Source organism: Grampus griseus (genome assembly GCF_964374135.1).
Source record: "Grampus griseus genome assembly, chromosome: 12".
NCBI classification, from domain to species: Eukaryota; Metazoa; Chordata; class Mammalia; order Artiodactyla; family Delphinidae; genus Grampus; species Grampus griseus.
In genome coordinates, this window is record NC_139006.1 from 28,101,925 (window position 1) to 28,128,049 (window position 26,125).

General features: G+C 46.7%; 1 protein-coding gene across 4 annotated transcripts in view; it reads right to left on the reverse strand.

Moving 5' to 3' along the window:
- PRELID3A (PRELI domain containing 3A) overlaps positions 1-26,125 on the reverse strand; it is a 107,943-nt gene that overhangs the window by 58,870 nt on the left and 22,948 nt on the right. The window contains exons 1-6 of one of the 4 annotated variants that reach the window (XM_082668146.1): positions 22,671-22,747; positions 8,835-9,003; positions 8,083-8,172; positions 6,835-6,905; positions 6,640-6,742; positions 5,064-5,171 (exon numbers count right to left, since the gene is read on the reverse strand). In XM_082668146.1, coding sequence (XP_082524272.1) covers positions 5,118-5,171; positions 6,640-6,742; positions 6,835-6,905; positions 8,083-8,172; positions 8,835-9,003; positions 22,671-22,702 — 519 coding nt within the window. In that variant the 5' untranslated portion in view covers positions 22,703-22,747 and the 3' untranslated portion in view covers positions 5,064-5,117. Of the gene's footprint in view, positions 1-5,063; positions 5,172-6,639; positions 6,743-6,834; positions 6,906-8,063; positions 8,173-8,834; positions 9,004-22,670; positions 22,748-26,125 lie in introns of those variants that run through there. The other 3 variants (XM_082668144.1, XM_082668147.1, XM_082668145.1) reach the window with 3 other exon arrangements.

Here is a 26,125-nt window from a genome sequence, read left to right on the forward strand (position 1 = left end):
TTGTTCTTGGTCAGTCTAACTAAAGGTTTGTCAATTTTGTTAATCTTCTCAAAACAACTTTTGGTTTCAATAATTCTATATTTTCCTAGTTTCTATTTCATCTCCTCTCTAATCTTTATCATTTCTTTCCTTCTGCAAGCCATGGATTTAGCTTCTTCTTCACTTTCTATGTCCTTAAAGTCAGGTTAATGATTTGACAGCTTTCCTCTTTTTTTAACGTATGTGTTTGTAACTATGAATTTCCATCTGAGCACTGCTCTCACTGCATAAGTTTTAATATGTTGTTGTCATTTTCATTCATCCCATTTTATGATTTCACTTATAATTTCTTCTTTGACTCACTTGTTGTTAGATGTACATTTTTTAAATTCCACATTTGTGAATTTTCCAGTTTTCCTTAAGCTATTGATTTCTAACTTCATTTCTAACTTCATTATGATCACAAAAGATACTTTCTATGATTTCAGTCTTCTTAAATTTACTGACACTTGGTTTTTGGCCTAACATATGGTCTATCCTGGAGAATATTCCATGTGCTCTTGAGAAGAATGTGTATTCTGCTGTTATTGAGTGAAGTGTTCTATATGTTAGGTCAAGTTGGTTTACAGTGTACTTCAAATCCTCCATTTATTTACTGATCTTCTGTCTATCCAATAACGGACATTCTATCCATTATTGAAAGTGGACTATTGAAGTCTCTATCATAGAATTGTCTATTTCTCTCTTCTGCTAATGTTTGCTGCATATATTTGGGGGTTCTGTAGTGTGGTATATATATATCTTTCTTTGCCTTTTGTAACAATTTTTGCCTTAAAGTCCATTTTTTCTGATATTAGTGTGGCCACCCAGCTCAGCTCTCTTTTAGTTACCATTTTCATGGAATATCTTTTTCCATCCTTTCACATTTAACCTATTTATCTCTTTGGCTTTAAAGTGAGTCTTTTATAGGCAGGATATATAGTAGGATCATGTTTTTTCATCCATTCTGCCAATCTCTGTCTTTTAATTGGTAAACTTAATCCAGTTACCTTTAAAGTAAATGTTAAAGATGTACTAACTTCTTACATTTTGCTATTTGTTTTCTATAAATTTCACAACTTTTGTTCCTGAATTCTTTCTTCACTGCTTCCTATTATGTTTGATTTTCTTCTAATATAACATTTTGATTCCCCCTTTGTTTTATTTTTTATATAGTTTTTAGTTATTTTCTTACTGTGTATTCTGGTAATTATAATTTCATCTTAAATTCATAAAAATCTAGTTTGAATTGATACCAGTTTTAGCTTCAATAGTGTATTAGTCAGGGTTCTCCAGAGAAACAGAACCAATAGAATGTGTGTGTGTGTGTGTGTGTGTGTATACACATACACACACACACACACACACACACACATACACACAGGGATTTATTTTAAGGAATTGGCTGCTCTACTTTTGGAGGCTGCGAAGTCCAAAATCTGCAGGGTGGGTTAATCAAGATTCATTCTGCGCCCCACTTGTTGGTTTAGGTATTTGACTAGAATCCAGAGTTCTACAAAAGTTGATTCTGTCATATTTTTTCTTGCCAGTTTATTGACTGTTTCAATGGGAGGACTGTTCATTGATTTGTTTCAGAAGTGGGAGCACCCACCTCTACCATTTTCCATGAAGTCACTATTTATGTATTTTTTTAACCTTTAATTTTGAAATTAATGTAGACTTACTGGAAGCTGCAAAGGTAGTACAGGAACAGCCAACGTCCCTCAGTAACGTTTTACATAATTGTAGTGCAGCATCAAAACCAGGAATTTAACACACATAGTGCAGCACAGAGAGCTTTAAAAAAGATCACTTCAAGCAAGGCTTAGCTGTATGAAATTTCACATCAGAGACAAAGAGATCCTGAAAGCTTTCAGAGAGAAAAAAAAAGCCACATACAGAGGCTCAGGAATTGGAGTGGAAAACGATGGAGCAGTGCCTTCCAAATTCTGAAAGTATTTTTATCTACAGCTGTATGTCCAACCAAGCTTTGAGTGAAGAGTGGGAACAGAAGGCACATTTTCAGATGTGCCAAATCTTGGAAGCTACTATGGCGTGTCCTTCCCCATCCTGTGGTAAGAAACAGAGAGAGGAAGGCAGGGAGGCCAGGAGACAAGGTCCAGGAGGGGAGACAGGCTGAGGAAATGGCCAGGAGGGATGACAGCCACACAGCTGCTGGTCAGAGAGAGCAAGACTGGCCTCCAGGAAGTACAGCACCAGAGAAATGAGAAAGGGGTGTGCTACCTACAGGGTCTGACCTTGGAAAAGGATGTCACAAGGTGCTGCAGAGAGCAGGTGAAGAGGTGAAGAGTGTGGGGGACTCAGCCAGAGACTTCTAAAAATAAGATTAAACAGATGAAGAGGATAAGACAGTTACTACCTTCAAGGAGAAAAAAGCTACGTAAGAAAGAAAATGTAGGAACTTCCCTGGTGGTCCAGTGGGTAAGAGTCCGTGCTCCCGATGCAGGGGGCCCAGGTTCAATCCCTGGTCAGGGAACTGGATCCCACATGCCGCAACTAAGAAGTCCTCATGCCACAACTAAAGATCCTGCGTGCCGCAGTGAAGATCCCACATGCCACAAATAAGACCCGGCGCAGCCAAAATAAATAAATAAATATATTTTTTTAAAAAGAAAGAAAATGTAATTACAGTACACTTTTTCACTTGGTTATGTATGTTAGGTTAGGTTAGGTTAGGTTACTATGTTATACATAGTTATGTATGTTTTAATTATGGAACCAATGTGCTTTTAACAATAAGTTACAATATAGCTACATTGGAGAAATGGGAGAGGGGAAGGAGATTTAAGAGAGAAAATAACCATCTACCATGGCAGGAAGTCAGCAGATAAAGTCTAAAATTGTTGAATCAAGAAATAGCAGAATATGCTTATTTATTTAGAAATCTAACAGTAAATGCCAAAACTATCAAAAGAGTCAACAGTCCCCTCAGAAGGGTAGAAGAGTGCTTTGCAGAAGAGGTAAGAGGGATTGTTTTTGTCATAAAACTTTTAACTCTATTTCACCTTACGCTACGTGCATAAAATATTCTCATAAAAATAAAAATGAATTTCATTTCATTTTGGATTGGAAGTACTATTATCAAAGAAAAAGCAGTACCTAAAAAAACCACAGTAGAATATAGTTCTACCCATCCTTTACGGAGAGCTTCTCTAAAGTTTTTATAATTTGAAACACACTAAAAGAGATACTACATTTTACTTTTGAAAATGAGAAAATTAGAACTCCCAGTGGGAGGTACCTTGATGCTAACAGGACAGCTGAGAGCTTGAAATCACAGCCCTTTTGCTGCGACCTCCTGACAGTGGCTGTGGGTGCCTGCGTGGTGAGGAGCAGTACAGGCTGCGGTCCGGCCGGGGGCCCCGGATGGCGGGACAGTCTAGTTGCAGCCCAAGGGCAGAGCATGCGGCTATCCCCACCAATTCTAACTGTCCCTGTGTTGCCATGACTCTAGCGTGTGCAGATCCGTGACAGGGGTAAGACACGGACACACGTCAACTGCCTCTGAGGTGACAACTGGTGGCCAGATGTGTGTGAAGAGACCGGCAGTGGGACTGTGGATCAAGGGCGAGTGAGGGAAATGGGGTGTCCTCTGAAAAGAGACAAGCTCTTTAGTGAGACCCCGAGAGTCGGCAGGAGAGCTGGAGCTGAGGAAGGACAGATAAGGCCCCACAGCCGTCTGAGCAAACCCGACGCGGGTGGCAGAGCAGGTGCGTGGCTCAGCATGGAGTGGGCAGAGCGGCAGCCCGGCCTCCTCCCAGCAGGTCTGCTCCCCGGGCCTCGCTCCACGGGCGCCACCACCAGCTGGGCCTCCTGCCCTGTGTGATCATGACCGACAAGGCTGGCGGAGGCTGTGGCCCAGCAGCTCCCGCCTATCCCAACCCAGCCAGGACCGCACTCCAGACTTGCTTCTTCCTTCTTCTCTTCCTTTTCCTGCTTTTTGATGGTTTTTTTGGTGAGGCATCTGATTAAAAATTGAGGCAGTTTAGCTCTAGTTTATGAGGAAACAGAATGTGACAGAGTCCACAACTCAAAGTGACAGCATCACATACACACCACACACACTCCACACACACCATCAAACACACACATGCACATGCACAAGCAGGACGCCCACAAGGTGGGCAGGCTGTCTGCATGAGGTCACCCTAGTGGTTCATCCAAGGAAGAAGGTCGTGATCCTGAGTTCAAGGTAAAGGTCCTGGCAAACTTAAGCATCACTGGCTTAAACAAAATCAGCAGGAAGTTCTTAAAGGAGCCTGAGCCACGGGGCTCACGTCTGTTGACAGAGGCGCTGAGTGTGCACACATGCTACAGACAGACTGACCGACTGACCGACCGACGGTGGGAAGCAGGGCCCAGAGCAGCACAGCTCGGAAAGCCAAGAGTGAGAGGAGGTTCAAGGAAGGAGTAAGGAGTAAGGATTCCCTGAACAGAGGGAAGCAGAAGTACAGAGACGACTGCTGACCACACGAGTGTCAAATCCGCTCTGACACCCCAGCCACTTGGCCTAGGAAACCAAGGAGTGTTTGTGAAGCTCATGGAAATGCTGCAGATGGCTTCGGCCACAAAAAGCTACTGGCCAGTGAGGATGCACAGCTGGCAGCAGGAGGGGAGGAGGGCTGCCTTCTCACCACAGCACTGACGCCCAGGCCTGGGGCACCTTCACAGGAACGTGCGTAGGTATTCTAGTCTTGCCCCCAATGAAAACTGCCCCCATAAGATCAGCCCTTCACACTGTCTGGACCTGCTCGTGAGAGCCTTCCTGCTGAGGACACACCAGTCCCAGGACACATGACCATGTGCTGAGAACAGCTTGAAGGAGAAGCTGAACTGCCCTCAGAGACGAGATAACAAACCTGAACATAAATCCTGCCACAAAACGAGTTGGTGCATTCAGAGGAGGATGAACCCAGTTAGGTTCTTCACTACACGGCTGGAGACCCCCATGCAGCTGTGTCTTGCAGACCCCCTCTCAGCACGCAGGCCATGCACACGGTGAGCGGGCACCAGATCCTCCCCAGGTTCAAGAATCCTGTAGTTACCGCCGCTCAGCACAAGGGGCGCTGCAGGCCTCGTTAGCTCAGGGCGCATTCAGCATTTTCAATTATCCACTCAATAGCAGCCCACCCCTGGAGCAACACAGAAAGATTTCAACGTGGTGTCAGAAGTCCTGCCTGTCTCACTGCAGACAGCAGGCTATGCAGGTCACATAAATGCACAGGGACAGCCCCGCAGCTCTGCAGCAAATGCAGCCAAGACGTTCTGCAGGCAGCTTCTCAGCCCCAGAAATAAGGTGGCACCTGTTCTGCCTGAAATTGCCGCACCAGCTTGAGCTATGCTGAGTCCGCAACCTTCATGAGTGCCGTTACCTACTGAGGGCAGTGATGGGAGCATGGCCCCTCAGCATCCTCCGTGAGTCACCCCTAACTTCTAGCTCCTGAACTGCGTGTGGGGCCACCCGCCTCTCCACCTCCATCTCCCCCTCCGGTTCCCCCTCTGGCTTCTCCTCCATCTTCAGGCCACTGGCTGCCCCGGCATCCCCCAAACATGTCTGGGATGCTGTCGGATGGCAACCACAGCTGGGGCAGCCGTGATTCTCCACAGGCCTCCAAAACAGCAACCCCCAAATAAAGTGAAATAAAAGACCTTGATCTGGCCTCACTGAGTTTCCCCTGACTTTTCTCATAAAGGGCTGAGGTGAATGGTCTCACCCAGTGCTGCCTTCCTCCCAAAATATTCTTCAGCAAACACTCAGGCCTGCCCTAAGCCAGACCCCAGACACACAGAGTGAGTCGGTCAGGTTCTGTCCCCAGGGCTCGCAGAGTGGACGTGATGCGTGCTGCTCTGGGCAGGGGGCCTCCCCAACTTCCTTGAACTGAGCTGAGCTACTGCCGACCTTCCTCAAATCTGGATTTTTCTAAAAATAGGGCAGACTGGCTCTGTATTAGTGACTAGACCAATGAGCCTAAACGCAAGAATAAATGGCTCTTGGCCAAGCCGTGACCTGAGCGTGGTAGGAAGGGAAGGACGGCTTAGGTGCCATCCCACTGGTCCCAGAATGAAGAATCTCTTCTGACCAAAAAGAACGAGAGAGAGAAGGGGAGAGGGGAGAGTCGGGGTGGCGGCAGAAGGAGGATGGCAAGGGGAGCTGGGCAAACAGCCAGGCCCTGCTCTGGCACCCAGCACTGCCTGGGATGTGCCTCCCAAACACCCAAGCTCTTCCTGCCAACCCCGCTGGAGAGGCCAGGGCCGACAGCCTCCTGGTCATCCCTCCCCCACTCCCTCCACAAGGCTCGCTCCCAAATCCCACCAGAGCGAGAGGCAAAGGGAAACCCTGCACACGGAGAAGCTCAGCCAGAGCCACTCAATGCCGATTAAATATGAAACTGCTGAAAATCCCGAGTGTCCTGCCTGCCCACGCCAATACCTGTCCTGGAGGTGTGGGGTGTGTCTTGTTAACTGAGCCCAGATGGTTTGGCTCCTGAAAGGGGTGGCTGCCTTGCTGGCCTGTGTTCCCCCAGGCCTGGAGCCGTCCCCACCTGCCCGCGGTCAGTAGGACCCCCGCTCATCGGGACCCCGAACAGCTAGAGATGGTACCTTCTTTGCGTTGGACGATATCGTGTTGGCCATCAAACTCTCCAGATAGCTGCCGAGGCTGATCCCCTTCACGGTGATGACGGCTTCTTGGGTGAGCACGGTCCTGCAGGAGAGCGAGAAGTGAAGGGTCTGAGCAGCCGGCGGGTGGGGGGAGCCCCCGCCCCGCCCCAGCCTTGGAGTTCAATGTCTGCTTACCTTCCTGGGTCCTCCGGGTGGGGTGTGTACACCAGCCTCTCGCTCACCGACACCCAGTTTGTGAGTGTGATCTTAAAACAGGAAACAATGGCTGTAGGTTCTATTTTTCTTGCATTTCTTCCCAGACCATCTGCCCCCACTCCCCCCATCCCCAAATCTGCACTTACTGGAGCCAGAGCAGAAGAAGCACCAAGGCCCGCCAAGGCCCAGGAGGCACGGCCAAAGTACAGCCCAGGGACACCGCTCCTGGCCGCTCCTGGCCGCTCCTGGGGACAGTCACCGCCCTCCCTCCACACCCCACCCAAACCTGAGCCGGGCTCATTAGCTGTCATCATTGTATGTGCAATATTTTTATGCCAGGCTCTGTATTTAATAAACCTCATTTTCTTTCATTAATCCTCAGGACAATACGGTGAGGTTTGCTCTTTTTTAGACAAGGAAAGTGAGGCTCAGAACAGGTTGATCACTGACACCCGCAGCCATACACTGATTCCGTGATAACCAGGACGCAGGCATGCGGCTGTCCCGCCCAAAGCCCTTCCTTTCCACTAGACCTCCTACAACAGCAAGAACCGTCCCTCTTTACCGACAACTAAGCCTTCTTGAAGGAGGAAGAGTAATTTTCCAAGTGAAGGAGAAGAGAGAACAATATATAAACTGTCAGTAATGGCTGATGTGGACACACCCACCCGGCTCCCTGTGACTTTGCGGAAGGGCTGCCTGGGCTGAGGAAAGGGGGCCCCGGGCAGAGGTCCAGGCGGTAAACCAAGGAGCCTCCGCACACAGTGACACGACCCACAGGGTAAGGGGCCTGACATAAACCATGCTCCCAGGCCACCCGTTTTCCCCAACATATTCTTTGAATGTGCATGAGGCCAATATCAATGGTTCTTCATTGTGAGACGTGAGAGAGGAGGCCAGAAGAAAAGTGGCTGTTTCAGTGGCTGCGAAGAGCCGAGTGTGCTGTTGGCGGGCAGGATGGAGGCTGGGGGGGCAGGGAGGCACTGGGGAGGCGCACGGGGCCCCCAGGGCTGCCAGTCTGTCCCCTGGCCTGCCCACTGGTTACAAAGGTGTGTTCACATCATTATGTGTGTTCTTCTATACATTTTTATACTGGAATAAAAGACAAGTAAGATACTGCTAAATAAAGTCAGCCTTTCTATTAAAAATAAAAGATCACTTAGACCAAAGGCGGGCTGGAAAAAAAATTAAATGAAGACATTACGCACCATCGTGGCCATTGCTTACATTGGTGGAACAGAGCTCCATTTTCTTTCCCACTGGATCCACAACAGAATGTTCTCTGATGTATGTCAAAGTCCTACTGGTTCCCAAAATCTGAAAAACAAAGCAAAACCAGCATAGTGACGTGTTAGAAACTCCACCTTATATCCTAGAACACCGACCGCCATTTCCTATCCGCTACCCATCTCTTCAACCAGGGATGCAGGTGTGGCTGCAGCAGCACCTCTAGCTCCTCCAGGTGCCTCTGTCCAGTAGGTGGGACGGACACACGAATCAGGGACATAGGGACCAGTGCTTAGACAGAGGAGAAAGCAGGGCAGGAACTGGGGTGCTGAGGTCAAGGTTGAGGACAAGGTCCGGCTGGTGAGTCAGCTGTGGACCGACTCTGACCCCCACCCCCCGGGCCCCGCTGTGTGGAGCCAACTCTGGGGTTCAGGCCACACCAAGCAGGATGATGAGGCTGGGGTGGGGGGACTGGGTGTGGGGAAGGGGTGGGGGACCGGGGGTCATGGGGTTTTGGGGGTCCTGTGGGCAGTGTCCCCACTGCAGGTGGGTCAGGGGATGTGTTGAACACTCAGGTGGACGATTAACTCAATTCACAGAGAAACAAACCATCTCTGGGGCTTCCCAGAAATCCCAAATGGGAAGGTTGTCATTCCCTGCATATGGGTGCCAGCTGGGCTGGCGGATGTAGACAGCTGTGTGAGTGTAGCTGGGGGTCATGCGGGTGCAGCTGGGCTCCACTGAGGGCTCACCGCTCTCACGAGGCTGGGCAGCCCCCACTCGGTGCTGAGGAGGCGGTGGCTGTGAAGCCGGCCCCGGCTGTCCACACTGCGCTCCAGCACGTCGACGCCCACGACACTGGGGTTCATGGGATTCGGGTACTTCCTCATGGCAGCCTTGATGACTGTGTCCCACGGGTGGCTGGAGGAAAACGCAACCAACAGCATGAGCAGACAGTGGGTCCAAAGTCAGGTCAACCCTGTTCTTCAAGCTTTGTTCCAACAAATACACCTGAGGAGTTGGGCTCTGGACCCAGATCCTGGATCGTTGATCCCCCGGGCAACCAGGGGGCGGGCGGGGGGCACAGACCAGACTCAGGCCTGGCCATCCCAGCTTGGCTAAGGGCCCCCTCCTTCCCCAGCCCTGCAGAGCCTAAAGAGGCAGAACCCTTTGGTCTGGGGCTTCTGGGCAAGAGACAATGTCCCTTTTCCCTGTCTGTCACCACCTCCCGTGCTGCTCTGTGGGCTGCAAGGCCGGGGGGCCAGGGCTCATTCCTGCCTCCACCTGGTCGCAGTAACTGTGGGGGCCCTTTTGCTGACTGCCCGCCTCACCCCTGCAGCCCACCACAGGCCAAAGCAGCACACCTGCCCAACACGGATCACCCACAGCTGCTGCCCAGCTATGAGGTCCTGAAGCAACTACTTTGTTCCAGCTTCTAAGCAGTATGTGACTTGAAATGGCTACATATGTTTTCTGATTATTAAAAATTATATTTGAAATTTTGAAAAATAACACAGGATGAGGAAAATAAAAATCCACAATTTCACTATCTGGAGACAAGTCTGTGCAGGCGTCCTGTAGACGCCACCCCTCCCCTCTGGCCCTGAGCCCTGGAGTGAGGGGTGGACACCGGTGTCCCTGTTTGTTTCCTGCCATCAGAGACCACACAGCTGCCCCTGCTCCCCAGAGCTCTGTGCCTGTTGAGGCCGGCAGCCCTAAAGGCATCCAAGGGCTCAGAGTCCGGGGTACTCAGGGTGGACCTTCCCCAGGCGCTGCTGTCCTGGTTTTTCCTTCAGGATGCGCGCCCAGGTGCATCCCCACAGAGGTGAGTGCGTCTCAACAACACCGTTGTTTCCCCATACGTACCCACACAGGTTTGAGCGGCATGTACAGACAGCCCAGACCCAAGACCTAGAGACACGCATGCATGCACAGACGTCCACACGGTCAGAAATTAAACTGGGATCATGCTCCTTACATGCACTGATTACTGCTTTTTATATGTAACAGACGAACATTTTCCTGCATTATGAGGCTATTTTCAGAAATACGACTCTAAGTAACTGCACAACAGGCCACCCTGTGGACAGTGGTGTAACCAGACCCCTCTGGCAGATTATTATGTTTTTAATCTAGTTTTTATTTGTATTACTTTCATCATCATTTAATCCTGGAAACCTTACATTTCTTTTTTTTTAGTATATTTTTTGAATTTTATTTATTTTTTTATACAGCAGGTTCTTATTAGTCATCCATTTTATACATATTAGTGTATATATGTTAATCCCAATCTCCCAATTCATCACACCACCACCACCCCCCGCCACTTTCCCCCCTTGGTGTCCATACATTTGTTCTCTACATCCGTGTCTCTCTTTCTGCCCTGCAAACTAGTTCCTCTGTACCATTTTTCTAGGTTCCACATATATGCATTAATATACGAGATTTGTTTTTCTCTTTCTGACTTACTTCACTCTGCATGACAGTCTGTAGATTCATCCACGTCTCTACAAATGACCCAATTTCGTTCCCTTTTATGGCTGAGTAATATTCCATTGTACATATGTACCACATCTTCTTTATCCATTCGTCTCTTGCTGGGCATTTAGGTTGCTTCCATGACCTGGCTGTTGTAAATAGTGCTGCAATGAACACTGGAGTGCATTTGTCTTTTTGAAATATGGTTTTCTCTGGCTATATACCCAGTAGTGTGATTGCTGGGTCATATGCTAATTCTATTTTTAGTTTTTGAAGGAACCTCCATACTGTTCTGCATAGTGGCTGTATCAATTTACATTCCCACCAACAGTGCAAGAGGGTTCCCTTTTCTCCACATCCTCTTCAGCATTAGTTGTTTGTAGATTTTCTGATGATGCCCATTCTAACTGGTGTGAGGTGATACCTCATTGTAGTTTAGATTTGCATTTCTCTAATAATTAGTGATGTTGAGCAGCTTTTCACGTGCTTCTTGGCCATTTGTACGTCTTCTTTGGAGAAATGTCTATTTAGATCTTCTGCCCATTTTCTTATTGGGTTGTTTGTTTTATTAATATTGAGCTGCATGAGCTGGTTATATATTTTGGAGATTAATCCTTTGTCCGTTGATTCGTTTGCAAATATTTTCTCCCATTCTGAAGGTTGTCTTTTCGTCTTGTTTGTAGTTTCCTTTGCTTTGCAAAAGCTTTTAAGTTTCATTAGGTCCAATTTGTTTATTTTTGCTTTTATTTCCATTACTCTAGGAGGTGGGTCAAAAAAGATCTTACTGTCATTTATGTCAAAGAGTGTTCTTCCTATGTTTTCCTCTAAGAGTTTTATAGAGTCTGGTCTTACATTTAGGTTTCTAATCCACTTTGAGTTTACTTTTGTGTATGGTGTTAGGGAGTGTTCTAATTTCATTCTTTTACCTGTACCTGTCCAGTTTTCCCAGCATCACTTATTGAAGAGCCTGTCTTTTCTCCATTGTATACCCTTGCCTACTTTGTCATAGATTACTTGACTATAGGTGCGTGGATATTATCTCTGGGCTTTCTATCCTGTTTCATTGATCTATATTTCTGTTTTTGTGCCAGTACCATATTGTCTTGATTACTGTAGCTTTGTAGTAGTCTGAAGTCACGGAGTCTGATTCCTCCAGCTCTGTCTTTTTCCCTCAAGACTGTTATGGCTATTCGGGGTCTTTTGTGTCTCCATACAAATTTTAAGACTTTTGGTTCTAGTTCTGTAAAAAACTCCATTGGTAATTTGATAGGGATTGCACTGAATCTGTAGATTGCTTTGGGTAGTATAGTCATTTTCACAATACTGATTCTTCCAATGCAAGAACATGGTATATCTCTCCATCTGTTTGTATTATCTTTAATTTTTCTCATCAGTGTCTTCTAGTTTTCTGCACACAGGTCCTTTGTCTCCCAGGTAGGTTTATTCCTAGGTACTTTATTCTTTTTGTTGCAATGGTAAATGGGAGGGTTTCCTTAATTTCTCTTTCAGATTTTTCATCATTAGTGTATAGGAATTCAAGAGATTTCTATGCATTAATTTTGTATCCTGCTACATTACCAAATTCATTGATTAGCTCTAGTACTTTTCTGGTGGCATCTTTGGGATTCTCTACATATAGTATCATGTCATCTGCAAACAGTGACAATTTTACTTCTTTTCCGATTTGGATTCCTTTTTTTTCTTTTCCTTCTCTGATTGCTGTGGCTAAAACATGCAAAACTATGTTGAATAACAGCGGCGAAGGTGGACATCCTTGTCTTGTTCCTGATCTTAGAGGAAATAATTTCAGTTTTTCACCATTGAGAATGATATTTGCTGTGGGTTTGTCGTATATGGCCTTGATTATGTTGAGGTAGGTTCCCTCTATGCCCACTTTCTGGAGAGTTTTTATCATAAATGGGTGTTGAATTTTGTCAAATGCTTTTTCTGCATCTATTGAGATGATCATATAGTTTTTATTCTTCAATTTGCTAATATGGTGTATCACATTGATTGGTTTGCATATATTGAAGAATCCTTGCATCCCGGGGATAAATCCCACTTGATCATGGGGTATGATCCTTTTAATGTGTTGTTGGATTCTGTTTGCTAGTATTTTGTTGAGCTTTTTTGTGTCTATGTCCATCAGTGATATTGGTCTGTAATTTTCTATTTTTGTAGTATTTTGTCTGGTTTTGGTATCAGGGTGATGGTGGCCTCATAGAATGAGTTTGGGAGTGTTCCTTCCTCTGCAATTTTTTGGAAGAGTTTGAGAAGGATGGGTGTTAGCTCTTCTCTAAATGTTTGACAGAATTCATCTGTGAAGCCATCTGGTCCCAGACTTTTGTTTGTTGGAAGATTTTTAATCACAGTTTCAATTTCATTACTTGTGATTGGTCTGTTCATATTTTCTATTTCTTCCTGGTTCATTCTTGGAAGGTAATACCTTTCTAAGAATTTGTCCATTTCTTCCACGTTGTCCATTTTATTGGCATAGAGCTACTTGTAGTAGTCTCTTAGGATGCTTTGTATTTCTGCAGTGTCTGGTGTAACTTCTTTTTCATTTCTAATTTTATTGATTTGAGTCCTCTCCCTCTTTTTCTTGATGAGTCTGGCTAATGGTCTATCAATTTTGTTTATCTTCTCAAAGAACCAGCTTTTAGTTTTATTGATCTTTGCTACTGTTTTCTTTGGGTTTTTTTCATTTATTTCTGCTCTGATCTTTATGATTTCTTTCCTTCTACTAACTTTGGGTTTTGCCTGTTCTTCTTTCTCTAGTTCCTTTAGGTGTAAGGTTAGATTGTTTGAGATTTTTGTTTCTTGAGGTAGGCTTGTGTTGCTATAAACTTCCCTCTTAGAACTGCTTTTGCTGCATCCCATAGGTTTTGGATCATCATGTTTTCACTGTCATTGGTCTCTGGGTATTTTCTGATTTCCTCTTTGATTTCTTAAATGATCTCTTGGTTATTTAGTAACGTATTGTTTAGTCTCCATGTTTTTTACGTTTTTTTCCCTGTAATTGATTTCTAATCTCATAGCGTTGTGGTCAGAAAAGATGCTTGATATGATTTCAATTTTCTTAAATTTACCGAGGCTTGATTTGTGACCCAAGATGTGATCTATCCTGGAGAATGTTCCATGTGCACTTGAGAAGAAAGTGTAATCTGCTGTTTTTGGATGGAGTGTCCTATAAATATCAATTAAATCTATCTGGTCTATTGTATCATTTAAAGCTTCTGTTCCCTTATTTATTTTCATTTTGGATGATCTGTCAATTGGTGTAAGTGAGGTGTTAAAGTCCCTCACTATTATTGTGTTACTGTCGATTTCCTCTTTTATAGCTGTTAGCAGTTGCCATATGTATCCAGGTGCTCCTATGTTGGGTGCATATACATTTATAATTGTTATATTTTCTTCTTGGATTGATCCCTTGATCATTATGTAGTGTCCTTCCTTGTCTCTTGTAACATTATTTTAAAGTCTATTTTATCTGATATGAGTATTGCTACTCCAGCTTTCTTTTGATTTCCATTTGCCTGGAATATCTTTTCCATCCCCTCACTTTCAGTCTGTTTGTGTCCCTAGGTCTGAAGTGGGTCTCTTGTAGACAGCATATATACGGGGCTTGTTTTTGTATCCATTCAGCAAGCCTGTGTCTTTTGGTTGGAGCATTTAATCCATTCATGTTTAAGGTAATTTTCAATATGCATGTTATTACTACCATTTTCTTAATTGTTATGGGTTTGTTTTTGTAGGTCCTTTTCTTCTCTTGTGTTTCCCACTTAGAGAAGTTCCTTTAGCATGTGTTGTAGAGCTGGTTTGGTGGTGCTGAATTCTCTTAGCTTTTGCTTGTGTGTAAAGCTTTTGATTTCTCCATCGAATCTGAATGAGATCCTTGCTGGGCAGAGTAATCTTGGTTGTAGGTTCTTCCCTTTCATCACTTTAAATATATCGTGCCACTCCCCTTTGGCTTGTAGAGTTTTTGCTGAGAAATCAGCTGTTAACCTTATGGGAGTTTCCTTGTATGTTATTTGTCGCTTTTCCCTTGTTGCTTTCAATAATTTTTCTTTGCCTTTTTTTTTTTTTTTTTGCGGTACACGGGCCTCTCACTGTTGTGGCCTCTCCAGTTGCGGAGCACAGGCTCCGGACGTGCAGGCTCAGTGGCCATGGCTCACGGGCCCAGCCACTCCGCGGCATGTGGGATCTTCCCGGACTGGGGCACGAACCTGTGTCCCCTGCATCGGCAGGCGGACTCTCAACCACTGCGCCACCAGGGAAGCCCTTTGTCTTTAATTCTTGTCAATTAGATTACTATGTGTCTCGGTGTGTTTCTCCTTAGGTTTATCCTGCCTGGGACTCTCTGCACTTCCTGGACTTGGGTGGCTATTTCCTTTCCCATGTTAGCGAAGTTTTTGACTATAATCTCTTCAAATATTTTCTCTGGTCCTTTCTCTCCTTCTTCTCCTTCTGGGACCCCTATAATGCGAATGTTGTTGCATTTAATGTTGTCCAGAGGTCTCTTAGGCTGTCTTCATTTCTTTCATTCTTTTTTCTTTATTCTGTTCCGCAGCAGTGAATTCCACCATTCTATCTTCCAGGTCACTTATCCGGTCTTCTGCCTCAGTTATTCTGCTATTGATTCCTTCTAGTGTATTTTTCATTTCAGTTATTGTATCTGTATATCTGTATTCAGTTATTGTATTCATCTCTGTTTGTTTGTTCTTTAATTCTTCTAGGTCTTTGTTAAACATTTCTTGCATCTTCTCCATCTTTGCCTCCATTCTTTTTCCGAGGTCCTGAATCATCTTCACTATCATTATTCTGAATTCTTTTTCTGGAAGGCTGCCTATCTCCACTTCATTTAGTTGTTTTTCTGGGGTTTTATCTTGTTCCTTCATCTGGTACATAGCCCTCTGCCTTTTCATCTTGTCTATCTTTCTGTGAATGTGGTTTTTGTTCTGCAGGTTGCAGGACTGTAGTTCTTCTTGTTTCTGCTGTCTGCCCTCTGGTGGATGAGGCTATCTAAGAGGTCTGTGCCAGTTTCCTGATGGGAGGGACTGGTGGTGGGTAGAGCTGGGTGTTGCTCTGGTGGGCAGAGCTCAGTAAAACTTTAATCTGCTTGACTGCTGATGGGTGGGGCTGGCTTCCCTCCCTGTTGGTTGTTTGGCCTGAGGCAACCCAACACGGGAGCCTACCCTGCTCTTTGGTGGGGCTAATGGTGGACTCCGGGAGGGCTCACACCAAGGAGTACTTCCCAGAACTTCTGCTGCCAGTGTCCTTGTCCCTGCAGTGAGACACAGCTACCCCCTCCTCTGCAGGAGACCCTCCAACACTAGCAGGTAGGTCTGGTTCAGACTCCTATGGGGTCACTGCTCCTTCCCCTGGGTCGTGATGCACACACTACTTTGTGTGTGCCCTCCAAGAGTGGAGGCTCTGTTTCCCCCAGTCCTGTCAAAGTCCTGCAATCAAATCCCACTAGCCTTCAAAGTCTGATTCTCTAGGAATTCCTCCTCCCTTTGCTGGACCCCTAGGCTGGGAAACCTGATGTGGGGCTCAGAACCTTCACTCCAGTGGGTGGACTTCTGTGGTATAAGTGCTCTCCAGTTTGTGAGTCACCCACCCAGCAGTTATGGGATTTGGTTTTATTGTGATTGAGCCCCTCCTACTGTCTCATTGTGGCTTCTCCTTTGTCTTTTGATATGGGGTATCTTTTTTGGTGAGTTCCAGTGTCTTCCTGTGGATGACTGTTCAGCAGTTAGTTGCGATTCCGGTGCTCTCACAAGAAGGAGTGAGCACACATCCTTCTACTCTGCCATCTTGAACCAATCTCCTCTGGCAGATTATTTTGATCGCATCCAACCTTCACTGTACAATGAAGGCAGCAGGGAAAACTGGTTCACACCAGCCTTTCAATATATGTCTTTTTCCTTAGGATAAATTTCTAGAATGGAATTACTAAATTAAACATCAAAGATTATGAATATATTGAAGGTTTTTGTTTCATCTTTGATGTCCTTTTTAAATATAACTTATTGACCATGAATTTACTTTATCCTCATAAAACGCTCATCCCAGGTCAAAAAGCTAGCAATGAGACGCAGACTAGAGCTGGGTCTCCCAGCCCCTACTCCACAGTCTTTCTGTCACACCCACGGCCTCTGCACTGTCAGGTCCAGAAGCCCCGCTCTTTAACAAAGGAATGCTTTTTCAAGCCATGGAATCGTGTCACCGCACTAACATGTCCACCAGCTCCAAAGAAGCAGAGATGAAGCTGGTCCTGATCACTCTGCAGTGGACAGGGAGCCTTTCTTCTCAGTAAAAGAACTGTCAGGGGCACAGTCGACAACTCTGCGGAAGGAGGCAGAATCCAGATACTCATGAGAGCAGAGGCGGGGGATGGGGGCTGCCCAGTGAAATAAGCTGTGAGCTTTGTAAGTCAAGTTCCCCAGAGTAGTTCCCATAAAAATCATTACTTTAGGCAGAATAGGGTGAGGACACAGGGTGCCTGGGACCTGCCTACAACAACCCAGGGGAAGGAGCAGGGAATGGGGGCGCATGAGACCAGACATCTGTGAGAGGAACTGTTAGCCTGCAGAAGGGCACTGCACTCATTATTCCAGTCTCCACTCTTGCATAATGTGCATAATAATGAGTCCAAAAAAAAAAATTGGAGGGACTTCCCTGGTGGCACAGTGGTGAGGACCCTGCTCTCCCAATGCAGGGGGCCCAGGTTCTATCCGTGGTCAGGGAACTGGATCCCACATGCTGCGGCTGGGAGTTCACATGCCACAATTAAGGGGCCTGCGGGGCACAGCTGAGGAGCCCGTGAGCTGCAACTAAGAAAGCCCGTGTGGGGAACTCCCTGGTGGTGCAGTGGTTAAGAATCCATCTGCCAATGCAGGGGACACAGGTTCAAGCCCTGGTCTGGGAAGATCCCACATGCCACGGAGCAACTAAGCTCATGAGCCACAACTACTGGGCCTGTGCTCTAGAGCCTGTGAGCCACAACTACTGAGCTCGCATGCCACAACTACTGAAGCCCATGCACCTAGAGCCCGTGCTCTGCAACAACAGAAGGCACCGCAATGAAAAGCCCATGCACTGCAACAAAGAGTAGCCCCCACGTGCCGGAACTAGAGAAAGCCCGCGTGCAGCAATGAAGACCCAACACAACCATAAATAAATAAATTTATTTAAAAAAAAGAAAGCCCACCTGCCACAACTAAGACCCAGCGTGATGAAATAAAAAAATAAAATAAAATGGAATGGAATGGAAATGAAATGAAATAAAATAAATATATGTTTTAAAAAAAAAAGGATGAAGGAAAAGTGCTCAGACCCCAAGAGACCCCGGGCCAGCCCAGTGGTTCTTGGAGCAAGGCCCGCAAAGCTGGGCTCTCTGGCCCCTCCAGGAGCCTGGGTGCTGCTGGGAGGGCCTGCCCTTCTGGCTGCACGACATCAGCCAAAGCTGCAGGAGCCCGAGTCAGACCACAGACTGCCAGCCTCTCCCCAGGAGTGACGGCCGGGTCAAGGCTGCATGGTGGTCACTGCTGAGCTGTGCACTCAGGGCCCATCCCTGATGAGAAAGTAAAAGGACTCATTTTACTACACCTGGATCCCTGGTTCTGAGTGAGGGCACAGAAAGGATGCGGGAGGCCTTGCTGGTCGGGAAGCACTGGTGGCCACAGGGGTGGCAGCTCAGCTACTGTGCTTCCCCAGCCACCACTTCTCCTTGAAACTACTGACCACAAACTGTGGTCACTCAGACGTGGGTGTCGGACAGGCATTTTCTCAAAGATTAATGAAGTGAGCCTGTCACTTGGAGGAAAACACCTGATGGCATTTGCTGTCAAAGATAAAACTTGAGCTTCTAAGTGAAAACTGGAATTTTAGAAAACTTGTATCACTACCATGGGCCTGCTGCTTGCCCCACACTGTACCCGGTGACCCACACAGCCAAGTGACCAGTGCGAGACGTCACAGATCACATGGGAGAAGGACTCATTCAAAGTACGAGACGGGCCATTACTCTGGTCCTCGTGGTGTCAGATTTTACACTGCAATTAATTTGAGAAATTACTGCTTGTTTCGTTGCAATAGCAAAGAACAGCTACGACTATTTTTAAACACTTTTGAAATACCTTTGCCAACTAGGTTTTACTCACATATAGTGTGAGGCTGGATTTTAATCATTTACTTCAACCAAAACAACAGACTGCAAACACTGAATGCAGAAGCCGACAGGACCATCAAGTTAGTGTCCATGCAGGGACCTCCCTGGTAGTCCAGTGGTAAAGAATCTGCCTTCCAATGCAGGGGACACGGGTTTGATCCCTGGTCGGAGAACTAAGATCCCACGTGCCACGGGGCAACTAAGCCTGCGCACCACAATTACTGAGCCTGTGTGCCTCAACTAGAGCTCACGTGACGCACCTACAAAGCCCACACGCTCTGGAGCCCATGTGCCACTAGAGAGAAGCTTGGGTGCTGCAATGAAAGATCCCACATGCTGCAAGGAAGATTCCGCGTGCCGCAACGAAGACCCAACACAGCCAAAAAGTAAATTAATTAATTAAATTATTTTTTAATAAAATAAAAAATTAAAAAAAATAACATCTGTTGACAATAAAAAACAGTGTCTATGCAGCCCGACATTATAGAAATTGGGAAAAAATAAACAAAACAGTGCCACTCTTACTACTTTGAGGGGTTTTGGAAACTACAGGTTTTTTAAATTTAAGAAATGTTATTTATGTTAATGTAATGGGTTTATTACTGTTAATTTTAATAAATTAATAAATATCTTAAAATTTATCAGTTTTAATTTCTAATATGGTAAATATTAGTAGATTTAACCCACATAAACAAACACTGTTTGGGTCCCCAATATTTTCTAAGAGTGTAAAGAGGTCCTACTGCTGATGAGTTTGAGGATTTCTGGCCTAAGTAAATGCCCTTGATTAACTGACCCAGAAATATACACAGGAGTGGTCACCACAACATGATTTGTAATAAGGGGGAAACAATGTCCCTTCAATAAGAGAAAGAAAAAATGGTGACATATTCTTTATGGAATAAATGGAATATTGGAATACTATACAGCTGAGATACAAATGTGTATGTGTACATGTATACACACAGATCTCAAATAGATACACACACACACACACACGCACAGATCTCAGGAACACATTGTTGAGAAGAAAGAGAAACTGAAAAGATCTGTACAAGATGGTGCCAGTGATTTCTATTTTAAAAAAACAAATACTACATTTTGTTTATGGAACATATACCTTCGGGAGGCTACCCACCAGGTTCACAATCATGACCGCCTGTGAGAGAGAGGAGGGAACAGCACTAGGAGGGGACAGTGGGCACTTCACCTCCTACCTGTAACATTCCATTTCTCTTATTTAAAAAGGGACGGGGTTCCCTCCTCCTGGCCACAGAGCAAGCCTGCTTTAGGGCAGCCTCTCCTCCTTACTTCCCTGAGAGGGACACTGCCTACTAGAGACCTCTCCTGGGAGCTGCTGGAATCCAAGTAGTGTACAGCCTTGACTGCTGGGAATCTACTCATACTGGCTGTTATTAAAGATTTTGTTATAGCCCACCTGAAACCTCAGTCAATGCTGTAAGGATGGGATTTATAAACCTGTATTTACCAGCCTGTTAATTTTTAAGTGCCCCTTTCTATATGTTTCTATTTCGGTCCTATATTTTCCACTACTATTTAATCTACTTTAAACCAAAGGGTTCTCCATTTCTGTGGGAGTTTATACTGCTCTCAGCTCTGTCTGATCTCCAGTGCCCAGGGTTTCTTCGGTGTGTGAACAATGGAGGAAAACTTGGTGTGTGAACAATGGAGGAAAACTTGACTCAAAAGTTTTCGTGCCCCAGCAAAGGAAACAAAATGAAACAAAAAGACAACCTACGGAATGGGAGAAAATGAAAAGTCAAGCAAAGACAAATATCATATGATATTGCTTATATGTGGAATCTTAAAAAAATGACACAAATGAACTTACTTACAAAACAGAAATAGACTCACAGACATAGAAAACAAACTTACGATTACCAAAGGGGGAAGGGAGGGAATTAAATTAGGAGTTGGGAATTAAAATATACACACTGCTATATATAAAATACATAACCAACAAGGACCTGTGTATAGCACAGGGAACTATACTCAGTATCTTGTAATAACCTATAATGGAAAAGAATCTAAAAAAGAGTGTGTGTGTGTGTGTGTGTGTATATATATAATCTGAATCACTTTGCAGTACACCTAAAACAAATACAACATTGTTGGACTTCCCTGGTGGTCCAGTGGTTGAGACTCCATGCTTCTACAGCAGGGGAGCAGTTTGAGCCCTGGTCAGGGAACTAAGATCCCACATGTCTGTCGTGCGGCAGGGGGTGGGGGGGACTAATACAACATTGTAAATCAACTGTATTGCAATAAAAAACTTTTTTTAAGTCTTTGTGCCTGATTATTTTTGGCCTTTCAAGAGTAAATTTATTATTTCCAATCAAATATTCAACAAACATATAAAAAGAAAACAAGTATAGAAAGAAAAAGGTGTGTAATCCTCAGAGGAAAAAAATCAGGGATTTCAAGGGACTAAGCAAGGGGAAAACTCCATGGTAAGCTCAGCTAGAAAGCCAGGCTTCCAAATCTGTACCGTCCTGCAGATGTGATGCTGCCACACAGCATCATGTCACCCGCCCTGGCAGCTGCGTGACCTCCCCCCAGCTGTCTTCCACATTTGTCAATTCTCATCATGGCGCTCGGCTTTTAAAAATCAATGGGAGGAGATCTGTGCCCAGTCCACAGGAGTTCAGGGGTTGACGGGAATTTCTCTGGTGGACAGTCGCCCTCATTTCAAAGGACATCTGCTCCCCAGGATATTCCTTGGTCCCTCACTGAGCACCTACTATGTGCCAGGGACACAAAATGAATGAAGTGAGGGTTGAAGCAAGGATGCACACTACCACACGGATGAACCTCAACAATCATGCTAACTGAAAGCAGCCAGACACAGAAGACGGTTTGGTGTATGATTGCATTTATGTGAAATGTCCAGAAAAGGCAAATCCATAGAAACAGGAAGCAGATACTGATCTGGCTGGGGCGAGGAGTGGACAGTGACTGCAGACGGGCATGAAGGGTCTTTGTAGGATGAGGAAATGTTCTACAACTGGACTATGGAGATGTTGTACAACTATGTAAATTTACTAAAAGTCGTTGAATTGTATGATTTAAATGGGTGAATATTATCAATAGTGACTTTTCACAGCTGACAATTCACTTCTGCTTGTCGACCAACATTTCCTGAATTTGTAGGGCAGTCCTGGCCTGAGCTGCACAGCCTGGGCATTCACCATCTGCAGGAACTTAACCTGTCCCCTCTGCATCCAGATGGTGCCCGGCATGTCCCATCTTTGGGAGAACTGAGAAAATCTCTGGAGTAAGTCTGGGAATGGAACCCCAGATGAGATTTTTCTGCAGGTTGCAGGCTGTACAAAAATCAACACTAAAATTGGATCCCATCAAGTCTAAAGATTTCATTAAAATAATTTCGGAGGTTTTTAACCCACTGATAAATTTTCATTATAATTTTACATGAAAAGTTCAAAGGATGACAATTCTATTTCATGCAGTATTTTTTAAATTAAAAAACGAAATGCTGTTCTAAGTGAGATCAAGGAATTTAAAAATCTTAGTTCCTTTAAAAACTATGAAAGAATGAGCTCAGAGTGTCACAGATGAAGTGACAAGAAAAGATACCGCCTAGGTCACGAGGGCACTTTTAATCAGCTGGAGGCTTTCCAGTGCCCACAGTGCATTCAGGGCCAAAGCCCCCACATGCCCACGCCGGCTCCCTCTGGAGGCCGTGATCAGCCACTCGGCGGGTCCCGCCCCCGCCCCTTGTGACAGCCCCGCGCGAGGTGAGGCCAGGCCGGCGGAGGCGAAGACGCGGTCCCCCGACCCCGGGCCCTTGCAGGTCACTGCCCGCAGCGCGGCCCAACGAGGGACAGAGCCCGCCCTCCCGGAGGACACGGCCCAGGCCCAGGCCAGTCTGGACTCACTGCGGCCGCAGCCGGCTCACCCGAACACATGCTCCGAGCTCCAGACCCTCATCGTCGCCCACGCAGAGCCCGGCGCAGGGTGCTCCAGGCCCAGGGAAGCTCCAGGCCCGGGATGCTCCGCTCCGCGGGGGGCGGGGCGTGTGGACGCGGTGTGTGGGGCGTTTAGGGAATGGGCGGGTCAGGACTGGGCGCCCGCCCATCACGAGAGCGGCGGCACCAGGGCTGCGCGGAAAGGACTGGCAGTAGCTGTGCCGGCCGCAGGCACGGACTACGTGGCGGGGCGGGGCCCCTGGTGCCGCTGCGGAGATGGGGGCGGGGCTCGTTCTTACTGGTCAGGTGGTCCAAATTCTCCCAAAGCTCCTTCCAGCCACGCCGCTTCCCACTGTTGGGAAGGATAAGGAACAGTGTGTGCCACCAGCCCGACAAGTCTCTCCGCGGAGTTGGGGGGCGGGAGGGAGGAAGCAGCCGGTGTGGAACGGCCTTAAACCAGAACGTGGGGCCCCTCGCAGGCAGTCCGCTGTGTGGTTCGAAGACCCCACGAAATCCAACCCTTTATGTAGCCAGGCAGGTGCGACCCTCGAGACCCGGATGTCAAGTGAGAGCACTGACGGCACCGCTTGTCAGAGCTCATCCTAAGTTCACCCGGCAATTGGAGTGACCACTTGGGTTCACTACTTGTCTTTGTCCAAAGGAGAAATATATTTCTCATTCCCATAGGAGGTAGGGTTGCAGCCTGAAGCCAGGTGCTCCCTGTAAGTTAGGCTAATGTTTCAAAAGGATGGCTCCCAAGTTCCTGAGAAAAAACATTCCTGGGTTGTTCAGCTGGCCAAAGGCCTACTTAGCCTTTGAAAACATTTACATAGGACTTTGCTGGTGGCGCAGTGATTAAGAATCCGCCTGCCAACTCAGGGGACATGGATTCGAGCCCTGGTCCAGGAAGATCCCACATGCCTCAGAGCAATTAAGCCCGTACGCCACAACTACTAATCCTGCACTCTAGAGCCTGCAAGCCACACTACTGAGCCCATGCGCCACAACTACTGAAGCCCGCACGCTCTAGGGCTCTCATGTTTCAACTACTGAGCCCGCGTGCCTAGAGCCCATGCTCTGCAACGAGAGAAGCCACTGCAATGAGAAGCACAGGCAGCGCAACGAAGAGTAGCCCCTGCTCGCCGCAACTAGAGAAAGCCCGCGCGCAGCAACAAGGATCCAAAGCAGCCAAAAATACTTTTTTTTAATTAAAAATAAATAAAAACATTTAAATAGATCTCAAAAAGACAACTTAGAAGTGTTTTAGAGTAGATGCTCTAAGAAAGGGTAAAGGAGAGACCCTTTCCCTTTTGCACTCGGGAAAAATCATTTTTACTCTAAATTTGTATTTACCCTGCACTTCTACAAATACAGTTCAAATGCAGAGAAGCGAGATGCTAGTTTGAAAAGAGGGTGACCCTCTGCAGAAAGAGCTGGGGTGTAAGGGCAGCACCCAGCTCAACACCCACAGCGAGCAGTCATCCCGAGCCTACCTCTGCGATGAGTCAGTGAAGTGGGGACAGAGCAGAAGCAGCCCAAAGACCTGGGCTAGGACCCTGGCCCCACCATCTCCACGCTCCACACACTCCACCTTTGCCACCTGTGCTCTAACCTCACGGCGATCTTCCCATGTCAGCGCTGCTGCCCATTTTATTAGCGAGCAGACTGGGGTTTGAGGAGGTGTAAAAGTGCGCTGAGTGATCACACTCTGAGGGCAGAGTTGAGATGAGTCCCCCACAGCCATGCTGCAGTGACTGGCCGTTGTGGCCAGCTATGGAACACGCCCTGTGCTGGGCTCTGAGCTCAGTGCTGTCATTCTGGCTTTAAAAAGCATCATCATTGGACTTCCCTGGTGTCACAGTGGTTAAGAATCTGCCTGCCAACGCAGGGGACACAGGTTCGAGCCCTGGTCCGGGAAGATCCCACATACTGTGGAGCAACTAAGCCCGTGTGCCACAACTACTGAGCCTGCGCTCTAGAGCCCGCGAGCCACAACTACTGAGCCTACATGCCACAACTACTGAAACCCTCGTGCCTATAGCCCATGCTGCACAACAAGAGAAGCCACCGCAATGAGAAGCCCGTGTACTGCAATGAAGAGTAGCCCCCACTCACCGCAAGTAGAGAAAAGCCCGCGCACAGCAATGAAGACCCAATGCAGCCAAAAATAAATAAATAAATAAATAAATAAATAAATAAATTGCCGTCTCTCAAACCACTGAAAAAAAAAGTTTTTTAAAAAAACAGCATCATCATTTACAATCAGCATTTTCCACAAACACGATTGACCATGAGGCTGAAGAAATTGGGCCGATGGTGACAGTCAGAAGACACTGCAGTGAGAGTTTGTGGGGAAACCAAGACCCTAGCCAGGAAACATCTCTGTAGAGACACTACTTAGTGGTGGAGCTGGGGCCTGAGGGCAGGAGTGCAGTGAGGGTGGCCTTCAGGCTCACTGTGACCTGCACCCGCCTCGCCTTCAAAGCCATCTCACACACAGCTGTTGGGTCCCAGCGGCCAAGCCCGGCTCAGGTGTCAGCACCTCTGTGGTTCCATCACTACTTCTACGTACTTGCATCTGAGACTTTACCACCACGTGTTATGACCAGCAGGAACTAGGTTATCATTATCCTTGTTACTTCCAGAGTCAGAAACCTAATAGGCACACAATAAATCAATGACTGTTGAACACAGATGAACGTCACACCTGGCTTCAAGTCCTATACTGCTACCTCCATTGTTGGTCAAAGACCACCGTTTCACTCACTCTGTTCCACCAAGTCTGGTCCAGGAGCAGCAGAGCTGCTCGGGAGCCTGTTAGAAATGGAGACCCCTGGCCCCACCACACAGCATCTTGGGAGCTGTGCCCCACTTCACATCTAAACCTTTCAAAGCAAGAGTCCGCAACTGCTCTTCCCGCTCCTTTACTGCTATGTATTCCACCGCAGGCTGGAACGGGCTCCCGAAACCTCTCGTTAGTCATCAGTAACCATCGCACTTCCAGTCCAACGGGTGCTGTTCTGTCCCCCTCCCCTGGGCCTCTGTGCTGCATGAAAAGTATTGGGCTTTCTCTCCTGGGACCTCTGCTCCCTCTGCATCCTCTGTACTGGTCCTTCCCAGGATACACGCCTCTTCCCTCTCTGTTCTTCCCCCTCTACACCTGCTCCCTGAGTGATTCACTGAGTGTCCTGGTTTCCACTAAGTCCCCAGCCTGCCTCTCCATCTCATTCCTACCCATCTTTCCAGTTGCCCACGGGATGTTCTCTAGGTCCTACTTCAAACGCATCATGGCCATGCATCTCCCACCTTAAACAGACTCCTCTCCTAGGATTCACTGCCCAGGTCCCTGGCATCACCCAGGTGCCCCAAGCTAGACCCGGACCCCTACATCCAAACAATCATCAAGTCCTTTGGGATTTACCTCTTCTAGATTGTTTTAATCCCC